This window comes from Labrus mixtus, chromosome 15, assembly GCF_963584025.1.
Source record: "Labrus mixtus chromosome 15, fLabMix1.1, whole genome shotgun sequence".
Lineage (NCBI taxonomy): Eukaryota > Metazoa > Chordata > Actinopteri > Labriformes > Labridae > Labrus > Labrus mixtus.
The window spans coordinates 13006228-13020203 of record NC_083626.1 but is presented as its reverse complement, the minus strand read 5'-3'; the positions used below and the strand labels follow the sequence as shown (position 1 = coordinate 13020203).

Genomic DNA, 13976 nt, shown 5'->3' with positions numbered 1-13976 from the left:
GTGTGTGTCAATGGCCTACACATTTTAGATTGACACACATGTATACACATGGATGAATGCTGTACTGTAGTGGATAAGCTCACAGTTGCTTTTAATAAGCCTGCAGATGCAGTAGGAAGCTATTTCAACAGGAGTGTAGCTTAACATGTCCTCTTAGAATTCCACTAATTGACCACCAGAGCAGAAGTTCTAGGGGTTGATTTTTGTATGCCTGAGTGCAGCATCTGGTGTGCTTAAACACAATGCAAGCATTGCATTAGTGAATTTAGCTTTTAACGGTGTAATTAGGTGCGGTACACACATCATCCAGCACCATATGTATTTTGTAAAATAATCTCTAGAAATGATTCCCTAGACTCTGCATTTACCTCACATTGAGCCCGGTTAATTATCACAAATGATTATTTAATTTTATGTTTTTGTCTATAAACTCGTTTGCAGTCACATTTCCAATGATCTGACACCATGAATATCCACTCTCCATATGCTGAAACTCCTAAATGTAAAACCAAACTCTTATCAGAGTAGTTGACATAAGGGAACTGTTGTTGAATGAGGAAGACACCGCATATTAATTTGAAGTTATGAAATGTTTAAATATTTTACATTCACACTTTGCTCTTTTGCTTGTTAAAAGCATAAATGTTCGATTTTTTTCAGAGCTTGTGTCAGACTTTGACTTTTTCTTTTCATACCGTTAATTTACTTACTCGCAATAATCACTGCTCAGTCCCACTTTTAGTCCTTCCTTAGTTTGCTAAATATTAAGAAGGGCACCCATTTAGGTACTACCTCTATATTTTAAAAGGCTGAGTTATTGGCACAGGCAGGGCTAAGTAGTATTTTCATTGTCATTAATGGCCCGGCGACGAGAGGAGAAGTCAGTGAGACTGCCTCGGTCAAAGCCCAACATTAACATTCCAAGAATATCTGAGGCTTATTCACAGCAACCCAGCCGCACAGCCAGCTGCGTTCACCTTTCTTTCTAAAAAGGGAACAGGCATTTAGTCAGCCTGAGCTATGTTGTGTCAGGCTGTATTTTTAATATGCCAATGTTGGTGCACAGTGAAGGATGCGATGTGTAATCCAATATATTGCAGTTGTTAGGTGTTTGGAAATGTGAAAAATGTTCAGCTTATGTTTGCTGGGGGAAAAGCACACTATCAGTCAGAGATCAAGTCTCCATTTCACACATGAACAGGCAGAGTTAATCTGGATCACTACTGTACACTGCATAATATCCACATTCTGCTCTCACATTTTCCTGAAAGCCCATTGTTCAGACCCCCGCTGCTTATGTTTTTGGAAAAATGGTTGCCTTTAGCAGCTGTGGTTTATTTTTAGGACGAAAAGTAACCATTCACTTGTGATCCGCGCAGTCAACCATGCAGGTTTGACTCTTTTCAAATTAATTGTGTGTTTTTGTAACCTGCCTGTGTTTGTGTGGCCTGTGTGTTTGTGGCAAGGTCCACTGAAATGCCACCGCTGAACAAGGCCCAGTGTCAGCCCCTGCATGTTTTATGAGCTGTCCTCAGAGGATAGGGGAGCTCAGATCCTGCTTTTTTCAGCAGTGCTATCATCCCTCCTGGATACTTGCCAAGTACCCTTTTTTATTTATTTTTATTTTGATGAAGTAGAAGAAAGCTTTGCAATATCAGGTTATATCTCCAGCCCTGCCCTGTCTGTGGCTATAGTTAAAAATGCATGTCTGGTCCTCACAGAGCATTGATTCATATTATCCTGCAGGTCGCTTCCCTCTTTGCATGGGATCACCAGCCTGCACGCCTGGGATGGTGGATGACAAGGCTGCAGCTACACTACTCCTCTCCACCCACTTCTTCCTAAAGCCATCCTTTTCCCTGACCAAACACATCTCCAACTGTAGGCTGTTCACTGACGGCGTCTTTTTTACAGCGATCACATGTTCATGTCCAAACAAAATGGGGGTGTTATCTAGAAAGCCGATCCGTTGTTTAGTTTATTTTTTAATGCATTCCGTCGTGATGGTTGGTTAGTTCTGTGGTGAAATAGGGGAGAGATGTTTGCACATGAAATGATAGGCTTTCCTAATTAGAGGTATCCTGTGCTATCTAGAGGTGGAGGTGTTTTTTGGCTTGGATCCTTATAAGACATTGAATGGAGGGATTGCCCCCCCCTCCCTTTCCCACCTCAACCATCTGTTCCAGGATAGGGTAGAGTTTGCAGCACATAGCTTAATAATTTAGGCGGAAAATGGTCTTGTGTACTGACCTAATAGCTTTGTTTTTAGGGGGCTGTTCTTAAAGTCATCCTTCAGTGCTCCGACTGGGCCGGCCTGTCAGTCTGAAACCTCAGAGCTGTCGTATCTGTCACTCTAATCTATTTATGTTAGTTTTTCCTCTTGTGTTGGCACGCCGCTCTGTGTGACACAGTGATTAGGGTAGCTGGAGGATGTAGGGCAGCTGTATGAATACATTTCCTCCTTTCCCGCACTCATTTAGACTACCAGTCTGAGTTGAACTGATGGATGGGATCGTTAAGCTGATAGGCAGATCAGCGAGGAGGAGTGGGGATATTTGATTGCAGAATATCAGTTGAAGTGAGTGCTCGAATATTAAAATCTCAAGAGCCCTTTCAGTCTAACAGGAGGAAAAAAAAAATCACTGTTTTTCCGCTCGCAGGAAATCTTTTTGCTACATGCATCTGATTGAGAAAATGTCATGTAACTAATTTCCTCCTCCCTCTGCTACAGCTCCGTTCATTTTTATAGAGATGTTTGAAGATTCATACAGTGCCGTAGTTATTTCTTTTAGTACAACTGAGGCTTAAATGTGTCCCCAGTGTGTTTTTATATCCCATCTGACCCTTTTACCTATGGGTACATTTCCATTATAACAGGATAATTCACCAAAAAATTGAATTGGCACTGCCTCTCCAGAGGTGAAACACACTAGAGATCCTTTCAAATCAGGCACTTCATCCGCACTGGGGGAAAAAAACACACCTGCCAATAGATTTACAGGGAAAGTCATTTAAGTGCCTCATCCATGATAGCACTGTCCGTTGCTGCAGTCCTCTCAGTCTTCTTTTTTTCTCTTATCAATAACACATTGGGAGACGTCCTGTACTGTGTCTGCTCACGATGAGAGAGAGCCTCATTTAGGGAAAAGAAGGAGGGTGACAATGGACAACCCTGACATTTCCCTCTGGAGCCGTGTCTAAACATGACGCCTGGTGAAGCAGTCAGAGCTCCTGAAATGGCCTTCAGCTTTTGTTCCATCCACACAAACGTGTGTGGCTGACAGGCACTGTGTCTTGAAGTAGCTGGTATAATGCTGCAAAATGGAAGTCCTGCCCACAGACCCCTGTAGAGACTGGACATCTTGGGTTGTGGAGTAGGCCCCCTCAGAGCACACAAACAGGGACTAGAGTAGGATTTAGCTTTCTTTTAGAGATGGAGTAGAGGCTTAGACCCTGTGGAGCACACAGTCTGATCCTTATGTCCGTGCTCGAAAGTACCTCTGAACTACTGGAATGGAAATATGTTTGACTTAGTGGGAATCGGTTTATATTGCAATAAGAGAGAAACGGATGCTATTGTTAGCCTGGGGAGATTCTGTAAATTGTCTTAATCCTTTTAGGCAGTGATAGTTTATTGTTGCACATGGTGTCATTGTGCATGAGACTCTGTTCCTGTGCAGCAGCACTTCGCCTTTTATCATGGGAGTCTCTAGGCAGGTTTAAATGTTGATGTTGGAAAGCCCCAAGCTATCTTTTCTCGAGCAACGGCTTTTACCTACTGAACTAACCCCGGATGCTGACTAAAAATAGAGCCTTTGTGAGCACAGCTTTAGCAGAAGGGGGGAAAAAAGATGTGGTTACTCATCAGTGAATTGAAAAAACAAGTGGAGCAGACAAGTGTCTTTGCGAACTAAAGCAGCGAGGGCCTGGGAGAATAAAAGCGAATCATGATTGCACCAGGTAAGACAAAGCAGACAGGGTGCAGAGACCACAGAGAATCCCTTATGAAGTGGCCTAGCCCTCGCCTTCAGCTGAGCCCTTCATTGTGCTGTTGTTTCCAGGGGGCTTGGATGGCAGCTTAGATTAGATGGCACTGAGTAATGGATTGTAGCTGACGAAAATCTGCTGCAGCTCGACATCACCGCAGCAAGGATCCGTGCGCTGCCGAGGATCTGGCTGGTTTATTCGGATCAATTTGAGTTGCCCTCATTGTTAATAACCCTGTGTATATTCATGCTAACATTGTTCTCCTCTAATCTGTATTCATGCGAGTATTTCATTCAATCCCTCTGCAAAGCTGGCCCTAAATCCTTGCCAATCACATTTTGCTACTTCATAATTCTCCAATTGAATATGCCATGAATGACTTTACAGGCGCTCTCCCAAAACTGAGTGGATCACTGTGCTGGGTTATATTGTTGATAGATTTCTTTTCATACATTTCTAGTTTCAACATTATTTTTTTTATATAGAATCCTGTGTATACATTTTTAAAGTATGCAACTGTATCTTCCAAGATAATCAATTACTTAAATATAGCAGCATTGAAAAAGAAACCCTACGGGGTATGAGCTTGATAATTTGGATGTTTATCCGTATACAGGTTTTGATTAACACTTCCGAGATGAGCATTGCTTTGGGTAAATGTGGGAGTGATTGAAATGAATAAAACATGCTTTTTTTTAAAAGGCTGTTTGGGAGAGAAAGAGAGACAGTGAGAAAGAAAAAGCTGTTTAGTAACAGAAACCTGCTGTGTGGCCATTGTGGGGGTGATGTGTTAATCGAGCCACAAACTGTGTGGTTTTTCAGGCCAAAGGTCTCATTTAAACAGGCTTGGAAAAGAGAAATGTATTTGAGCGGGGCCCCCGCTGGCTGCTAGCCCTTGACTCCGTTGCAGTAATGTAAATTGTGGATTAGGTGACGTTCGCTGGGACCCCCTTAAACCCCTCTCCAGCCACTGCCCCCTCCCTCTCTTTTCCATTAAGACAGCTGGTATCTTTCAAAGGGGTCCTGGCCCAGTGATTGATGTGTAATAGCTGCAAGCCTCACCTGCCCCCTCACAGCGTTATTCATCGTGCAGGCAGCCAGCGCTGCTTTCTGCTAAGCACTTTGTTTCCCTGGGAGTGGGTGGAGAGCCTTCTCTCTCGCTTTCTCTTTCTCATTCTCTTCCCTGTCAGCCATTAATACATTATGACTCTTCAACGGCACAGTGTTACTACCTCACTCCTTTCTGGCTTGCTCCTTTCTACTCACTCAATTGCTTTTTTTGAACTCGTGTAACTACATCTACTGATGTGCAACAAATTAACACAAAGCACACATGAACATATTGGTAATTGACTATTAAAAACAAGCCAAAAGAAACCAGAGGAAGCACATGTTCATTTTATTGTTGTTCTGAGGGTTGATACCCACAATCATGTTAACATCAGCTAGGTAATTGATACAGATCTTGGAATGAGGCAGTTATATTAAGTGTATCCAGATGCCGGTTAATAGCACCTAGATTGTAACGATACTTATAGTGGCTTAAAGCCGCCCACAACATCAAAGCAGAACGGACCAGCCCTCCATTTTCACAGTTCAGGGTCCTCGCTGGTTTCAGTGGAAGAGGCTTATGTTACTGATTAGAACATAGAAGAGGTGCTTAGCTCATGCACAGATTCCAGCAGCTTCTAGGATTAAAGCTGTGCTATCAAATGGTACCTTCATCAGTGTTTTTATGTTCCTCACACCTCCAAGACATGCTGCTGGATATGGACACGGGGAGGGAGCAGGGGGGCTGTTTGTAATTTAACACACCAAAGGAGGTGTGTATCCATGGTGGGCTGTGTGTCCTTTCACGCCGTACATGTACATCTCTCTCTCCAGAGTCCTTACGTTCTGTGTGTGCACTAATGTGTTCATGTGTGTATACGCCGGCAGCCCAGTGGTCGTCGTGGTAACTCATCATTAGGTGATTAATGGGGATGTGACAAGGCTCCAGTTTAATCAGGCCCAGTGTTTGTGTTGAAGCCGAAGACAAGAGCAGCTGCCCCATCAGTTGGTGTCTGCTCACGAGATGATAGCACCCGCTGTAGAGGAGCGACATTGTCAAAAGCGCTTTATTTTGTGTGATAGTATGAGTGTGCAAAAAAAAAACCTGCTTCCACCTTCCACTCTTCTTGTATCCTTTGTCTCATTTTTCTCAAAAAAGCCACATCTTTATCCAGACAGGCTCTATGATTTTCACTCCAAGCTGGGTCTTCTTTACCTGGCTCAATCTCTATCCTTCCCTCCTCGTTCACCCTCGCTCTCCCACCCTGCTATCACAACCATTGTAACACTGGTGCTTATTGCCTCGTCTGATCCCTGTGGGGGCTGTAATAACTATTTCTAGTTAATTTGTTGCGGGAGGGTGGAGGGGGCAAACACTGGCAGTTAATAAGAAGCCTCCTTTGTAGGCACAGAGTGTATGCTGGTGTAGTGCAGATGGTGTGCTGCTTTAGCTTTACCCACTCCACCAGTTATGGAGGATTTCATGATGGTGTTGGAAAGCAATAGCCGGGTTGCTTATGAGTGAATGATGGTAGCTGAAAATGGCAGTTGACTGGGCATGGTAAATGACTGGCTCAGCCTCTCCCCTCTCCCTTTCCTTACCCAGTGGATTGCTGTGCTCCATTCCTCCAAAGCTGTCACTTCAAATTAACACAGTGGAAACTGTCAGCCAGGCCAGAGACCAGGAGAGAGAGAGTTGGGCAGGGTGGGGTGGTTTGCAGTCCAGTAAGCCAGAGTACACACACACACACATAACCACACACAGATGAGTAAAATTGAGCCTGGTGTCATCACAGATGGTCTGAAGAGAAGCTAGTCGGCTAACTCTGTCATTGAGCTTTGAGCTGTGTCTCTCCCCTGGCAGTGTAAAAGACAAGCAGAGTCTTGTGCAGAAAAGTCCCTTGACACCTTATCTCTGAGGAATTCTATTGGCCTGCATGCCTCTTCCTCAATACAGCAACAACTACCTTTTTGTGCCTATTTAGTTAGTTTCCTTTACGCTTATTGTGTTACAATAACTTAACACGCTGCACTTGTCTTCATGCTTTTCTCACTCTCCCTTTGTCCGATCTTTTTACCCTTTAATAACTATTTTTTACTGCCTGTCTGAAAGAATTGAAATATGTTTGAGCAGGAAGCTGGAAGGGTCTGTACTCTTATAAAGCTGCTCACTTCTCTCCAGAGTATACATTGTGGGAGTGCCAACAATTACTGTGATGTTGAAAAGAGTCCGCTCAGCCGCCTGATCTCTTAGCATGCGTATTTCTCACCCAAGAAAGATCTACTCCTGCACAAAACACAGAAAATATGTCTCCTGCACTATTATGATAATTGTTATTGACAAACCATTATGCTTATTGCCCTTCTTCTCTCATCCACAGCTTTTCTGAAACACTGGGGTTGTTGGTGTGGCCAAATTTTCCCTGGATTTGACTGGTAAATTCAGAAGACTGAAGCCCAGGCTCACAGTCTACCTTTCACGGAGGCCCAGCCGTGAGAGGACTGAGGAAGGCACGTGGCGGATCATGACGGCCGACAAAGAGAAGGAGAGGGAAAAAGAGCGCGACAGAGACAGAGACAGGGACCGGGACAAGAGGGAGAGTGGTAAGTCCAAGCGACAGGACGGGGACCGGGGTGAGAGCGAGAGCTCCAGGCCTCGACGCAGCTGTACGCTGGAGGGTGGGGCCAAGAACTATGCAGAGAGCGACCACAGCGAGGACGAGGACAATGACAATGGCAGCACAGGTGGGGGAAGTGGAACGGCCGAGGACGGCGGCAAGAAGGGCAAAAAGAAGACGCCCAAGAAGAAGTCACGCTACGAGCGCACAGAGAACGGAGAAATCACGTCCTTCATCACAGAAGACGATGTTGTTTACAGACCCGGAGGTAAGTCCTACTTATGGCTTATCGTGTTGTTTCCATTTCTATCAAGCACTTTATTACAGTCAAATGAAATTCAACAGCAGAGTTTCTTAACATCAAATTCAGTTATTAACTTGTGTTTAATATTGAAAGTCTACAGAAAGAGTCAAAAAGATGATTCTGAAATATTTAAGACTTAAATGGTGGCTCTCTTAGTTCTTGGATAAAAAGTCATCTCTGTTGCAATAATCTGTTGAGCGATTTTAGATTTTTCAAAGTAGCAACTCCCTCACAGCAGAAGTACTCCCTCAGGCCAAAGGCTGATGCATCATGCAATCAATTCCAAGTCGACTCTCTCTGTGCTTTGTCTTCGGAGTAGTCAATAAAGCAAAGTGGTGCTTCACTAGATGATGTGATAGTGACGACAGCCATGATAATGATTTCACCCAACACCATCCAACTCACTGAGAGTATGTGATCTCCTCATGAGCCCAAAATGTACTCTCGTCCTGGAGAGATTGTTTGAGCTGCGGTACAATGTCCTTATTACGTCGGATGAATGGTTCTAAAAGGGAACCAACCTTTTCAGCCGCTGTAAACATGGCCCCTCTTTCACCTACTGTTTTTAAAGTGGTTGTTTTAAAAGGAATGTCAGCCAGGCTCTTGCTCTGCTCCTGCTCAGTGCTTTCCGCCTCGCAACTAAATCATTCCCGCCATGCCTTTTCGTTTATCTAGCAGCTTGCAAAAGGTCAAGTAGTGGAGGGGGTTGGCCCACATTGCTTGTGTGCTTAATGGAAATAGGTAAGGAATTACAGACAGTATGTTAGGTTATCTTCCCTTCCAACTAGCTAGCAAAACACATGAACACTCAACACTCCTTTCTTTTCAACTGCTTCTAGACAACTTCAAGTATCTGCAGTGAAACAGCCTGACCTCCTCTACACTCTCAGTCTCACTGTGTAATCTTGTTGGCTAAATTATCTCTGCACTGGTATCAGTGGAGATCCTCAAGAAAGCAGTCAATCTGAACCCAATCCCTGTTGTTTTTCACTTTCTATTTCTGTGCCTGTAATAGTCTGCAATGCTCCACATTTCATGTTTCATAAAGAGAGCATGGGTGCTTTGTTCCTTATATAACTATAAAGAGAGGGGGAGTAGAGAGGAAGAGAGGGGGATGAAAACAAAGAAACAGTTTGTCAAATCAATAAAACATGCAAAATGCATATGAATAAAGTCTTAGTGGATTGTCCCTGCCGCATATTTATATTTCCATATTCAAGCTGAGAGCACAGTCAGTGTCTCACTGATGGGGAATATTTAGATTTCCTGTCTTCTACTTCAGTTATTGTGACAGGTCTACAGCAGCCTGGGTGTCACACAGTGGCTTTCTCACCACACAGTGGAGGAGTTTAGATTAGAGATGAGCCAGTATTTGGTAGGGGGCAGCCCCAGCACCTGTACGCTTGTTTGTAATTTACCTCCTATTGTCAACATGGCATATCCTCCACCTTAGCAACTGACCTCCTGCTGTCTCCGCTGCTTATTGTTGAAGTGATAAGCCCTGTGTGTTCCTGTGTGCGCACAGTACGTGTTTTCCCTCTCCTGCTTGGTCATTGGTAGCAGCCTTCTTGCAATCAGATTTGATGTGTGCAGCTTAGGCAGGCACAAAGCCTGCAATGGATTATGCTTCGCTAAATGTTAAATCCCTTTATAGCCGTCTAGTGACACACAATATGTAAAACTGACCACCCCTGGAGAAGGATTTGCTCCGCCCCAGACATGGGGAGAGGGAAGAGATCAGTGATGGAAAGCTGTGTTGAAAGACATACTGTTTTGATTGCTGTAAAAACATGCAGACCATGTCGTCATGTAAGAAATAACTGGGTAATCTAGTATTGAAACATTCTGCACACTCCCAAATCAACAGCCTCCAATCTCTGTGCTTAGCCTTTCCATCCCTTAAAGATGGGTTCAGGCAGCTTATCTAGCACACATCGATTGAATGGGGCTGGGTGGAAGGAGGGGTACAGAGGGCCAATAGGTGGGCCTGCAGCTAAATCTAGCTCTGCTGCTGTTTGAAAAAAATGGGGGAGTGTGTCTGTGGTGTCGAGAGGACTGTGTCCAGAGCTGTTTGTATGGTCGGCTGCCGGGGTGAACAGCCCGCTGGAGTGCAGGCAGACATGCCAAATCAATCTCTGCCCTATGGTTGAGCTATGGCCACTTCCACAGGGCCTGACCAGATACCTCCAAAGCCTGTTTTCTATACCCAACCACCCCCACCCCAGATTATAGATCCTCTCTCTGGAGATTATACACACTGCCATGGGGGGATCAATAGGAGACACCCTCTAAGCACAGACACACAAAAAACATGTCAGTGCACACACATACCCAGTGTGCTGATAACTAATATTTGTGCAGACACTAACACTTAACAGTCAGAGACATAGCTGCTATCTCTGTCAGGTACACTGCTGCAACATTTCGAAGCTCACACAAATACACACATACACAACTGTCAATTTACTCATCCCTTCTCTTCTCTGCAGCAGGACTTTGCCTGATGCTGCAACCCACTGGTTACCAAAGCAGGCCTCCTTCCTTCCTAACTGAGTTGCTTGCTAGTCTGTTAAGAATGTAGTGAGCTAATGGATACCACCTGCCCAGCCCCTCTGCCCATTTAACTTGGTTTATGTTGTCATACAACATGGCTGCCATAGCCACCCCAAAGACAAGACTTTGGTTTCATTTATTCTTTTCTTCTGAGAAAGTGTTTTTTTTTTTTAGTGAGTGCAGTTTTTGTCACAGAAGTTGCAAGCTTGCCTGAGAGACACACCTTGTGTGTTGGGGGAGTTGTTGAAGTGGACAGCTGGTGTTTCTTTCTGCAGCCACCACAGAACCATGGGGAGTGTATATGTGTGTGTCACTGTATGTGTCATGTACACACAACTGTTAACTGTGCAGCAGGGTTGGGTATGACACACACACACACACACACACACACACACACACACACACACACACACACACACACACACACACACACACACACACACACACACACACACACACACACACACACATAAAGCAGGATAACGAGCCCCCTCCCCTTTTCTTGAAACTCAGGACAAACTGTTGGCAGTCAAACCAACATGTCCTGTTCTTTATGATTATGAAGGCTTTGAAATCCTTGTAGAGCAATCTAAAATATGTATTTTAAAGATACAATATGTGAAAGTTTAACACAAAACTATCAAAATCAATTAAAGAGAATCACTCGACATCATCTTAAATTATTGTTTTGATTGAGAGCCCCTTGGAGGAGGAATTTACATAATGTGCGCAACAAAAGACCTGTAATGGAAAGAAAAACGTGAAGTATGTAACATTAAGTTTTGAATGTATTGAAAATTAAGCAGTATTCTCTGCTCTGGGATGCTGTGGGTGTGTCCGCTGAATACGCCAAAAACATACCCACTTTAATGGCATGAGTCTTTTATGAACAAAGAGACCATTACGTGCTGTGTTTTCAAACGGACTTGTCATGCTATGTGGCTGTGCTAACAGTCAGCAACTTGTACAGCTGTTTTGTTGACTAGCCACTCTGAGGACAAAGCTGGCTACTGCAAACTGAACAACCTGTCCACAGCTTTTGCTGTGTATGTGAAGTCATCATTGCACATGCACGGATATAGACCTTCAATTTACTTTGGTTTCCAGCTCTTAGGACAAGCTTTACGCTGTAACTTGTGTTACAAGTAGCCTCAATCCACAAACTGCTGAGTCAGTGTTCCTTCTTGAATGTGGATGGGTACATAATCAATCGCTGTTCCCTAATGAAGGATAAAGATGGTTTCTGTTTGTTGCTGAATATGGGCTACATGTGCATTAAAGTTTTTCAGTCGGCTGTTGAATGTGATTCATGTGTGATTGCTGACAAGAAGTTTCAGTTTTATTATTAAATGGACTTGAACTTGTATAGCGCTTTTCCTGTCGCGGGGTAGGTGTCAGAAGAGGGACACTGCTGAAACAACCTTTTTTTTCCCCAACATTCATTGACAGTTGCACATTAGAAATTCAAAATAAAGAAGGGTAAAGAATGTTGTTAGAAAACATTACTTACTTGTACTGCACAAGACCAGCAAAAAGATAGATAGTACCCCTTTGTTCACAGGTGTAATGAAGGTTAACACAACCCACACGTTCCTCACAAGAGCTTCAGCTACCTATTGTTTTTGTTAACTTAGGTCCCCCTTATAGCTGGATGTTTAATTCAGAGTAGAGTGTATAATCTCCATAGATAAACATACTACCATGTAATAATTTCAGTAAGTATCCTCTTGAGAAGCCAGTAAATTTAGATACAAAGTGTAAGGCTTTGTTATTCTGCAGCCAAGACACTGCAGGCAAGGGCTCTATAAGCATAACATATCCCCCCTGCTAGAAAGACTAGCTGTCGATCGGGATGCCTTTTCCAGTCAAGCTAACATGAGGGACAACCCCACGGATTCGTCTCATATTGAAACATAGCATGTGAATCTGTAGCATGTCACAGATCTATTTTTAAAAAGCCCTCCCTGCACTCCCATCTCTCCCAGCACTGGAGGCTCTGGGAAAAGGGCTTTTTAGTGAAATCCAACCACCTGCCGACTACTAAATGAGAAAGCGTGGGCTAGCCGAGAGCGAAAGGAGAGGAAAGAGGAGGGGAGGGAGGGAGAGTGGGGTTTGTCAAAGAGCCTCTGTTCTCCCCTAGGAGCTCAGTCAGCTGTAGGCCTGCCCTATTGTGGAGAGCTGATGGTATCGCTTGCCAGGTATTTCCCACTGCTTCTCCAATGCGAAGAAGGGAGAGTTGTCGGGTTTGTGGTTTTGGAAAGAGAGGGAGGAATGTAGGAAGACTCAAAGTGTGAGCGTGCCTCTGAGCCTTGACTGCCTGTCATGCCGCCCCACTGGGACCGGCCCAGCAGGAAGTGGCACAAGGCGACCATGGTCATCAGCCGGTCTCACAGAGTTGCTGCAGTGGTTTGTGGATCAGTAATAACAGCGGTTCTCCTTCTTTCTCAGCCCTCCGGTCCCCTCACACCCCTGCGGTTCCATTATTGCATTCCTTTTGCTATTTAATTTTAGGATCAGTGCACTCAAGGGGGGTAGCTTTGCTAAAACCATGCACTACTGCTACGCTGTGTGTGTGAGTGTGAGTGTGTGTGTGTGTGCACTTGTGCATTTGTGCTCTGCCAGTTTAAGCCGAGCCAGACTTTTAACAATGCAGGTGCATCCTACCTCAGGCTAGCACCAAGCACCTGTGAGCAAGGCTTAAATAGACCAATTTTGAGATTTAATAAACCTGTCTTGTATATGAAATTATGCTCTTGCTTTGTTTTTGTTGATATCATTCCAGCCACCCTCACCCCCCCCCCCCCCCCCCCCCCCCCCCCCCCATCACTGTTTACAAAACATTGGCGTATAAGACTGTGTTTACTATGTGACTTTTCCATTGTTGGCAGCTTGTAAAAGAAAGCCAAGAGGATAGAACTCCCCCCTCCCCTCTGCTAAAATGCTGCAGCAAATTAAACAGCATCTTATTTGCTTGATACAAAGAGAGTAGGACATAGCTCTTTTGCTGAGGCTAGGTGTGTTTTAGATTAGACATGCTTGGCAGCCGTAAGAGAATGGATGGCTGAGCAATGAGCTACAGCTGAGGAAATTAGAGAGTGTGTGTGTGTGTGTGTGTGAGAACAATGAATATGTCTTTGCTTGAACTCAGAAGTGACAGAGCTAGGGATCAGGTTTCAGTGAAGTGCTCGGGTGTGAGGAAAGGTGCTCTGTAGCTTCATGATTATCTCTCGTTGTGTTGAAGGATCGCACTTTCTGTGCTCTCTTTCCTTCTGGGTGGTGTGGAGGGCATCAGGGCCGAGGCAAGCAGAATAAGCTGAACTTATGGCTAACGAGAGCGCGAGAGCACTCTTCTACAAAGGCCCTGCTGTGGATCTACCTCCTACAGCGAGAGGCTACAACCGTCCAACGAGCACACACTTCAACCCCTTAAAAAAAAAAAAAAAAAATCCCATCCCCCATCTCTC

At 44.4% G+C, this 13976-nt stretch overlaps 1 protein-coding gene across 4 annotated transcripts in view; it reads left to right on the top strand.

Moving 5' to 3' along the window:
- rerea (arginine-glutamic acid dipeptide (RE) repeats a) overlaps positions 1-13976 on the top strand; it is a 122758-nt gene that overhangs the window by 43514 nt on the left and 65268 nt on the right. For all 4 annotated transcript variants that reach the window (XM_061057663.1, XM_061057662.1, XM_061057664.1 and 1 more), the window contains one exon: positions 7419-7923. In XM_061057663.1, the coding sequence (XP_060913646.1) occupies positions 7563-7923 (361 nt within the window). In that variant the 5' untranslated portion in view covers positions 7419-7562. The remainder of the gene's footprint in view (positions 1-7418; positions 7924-13976) is intronic.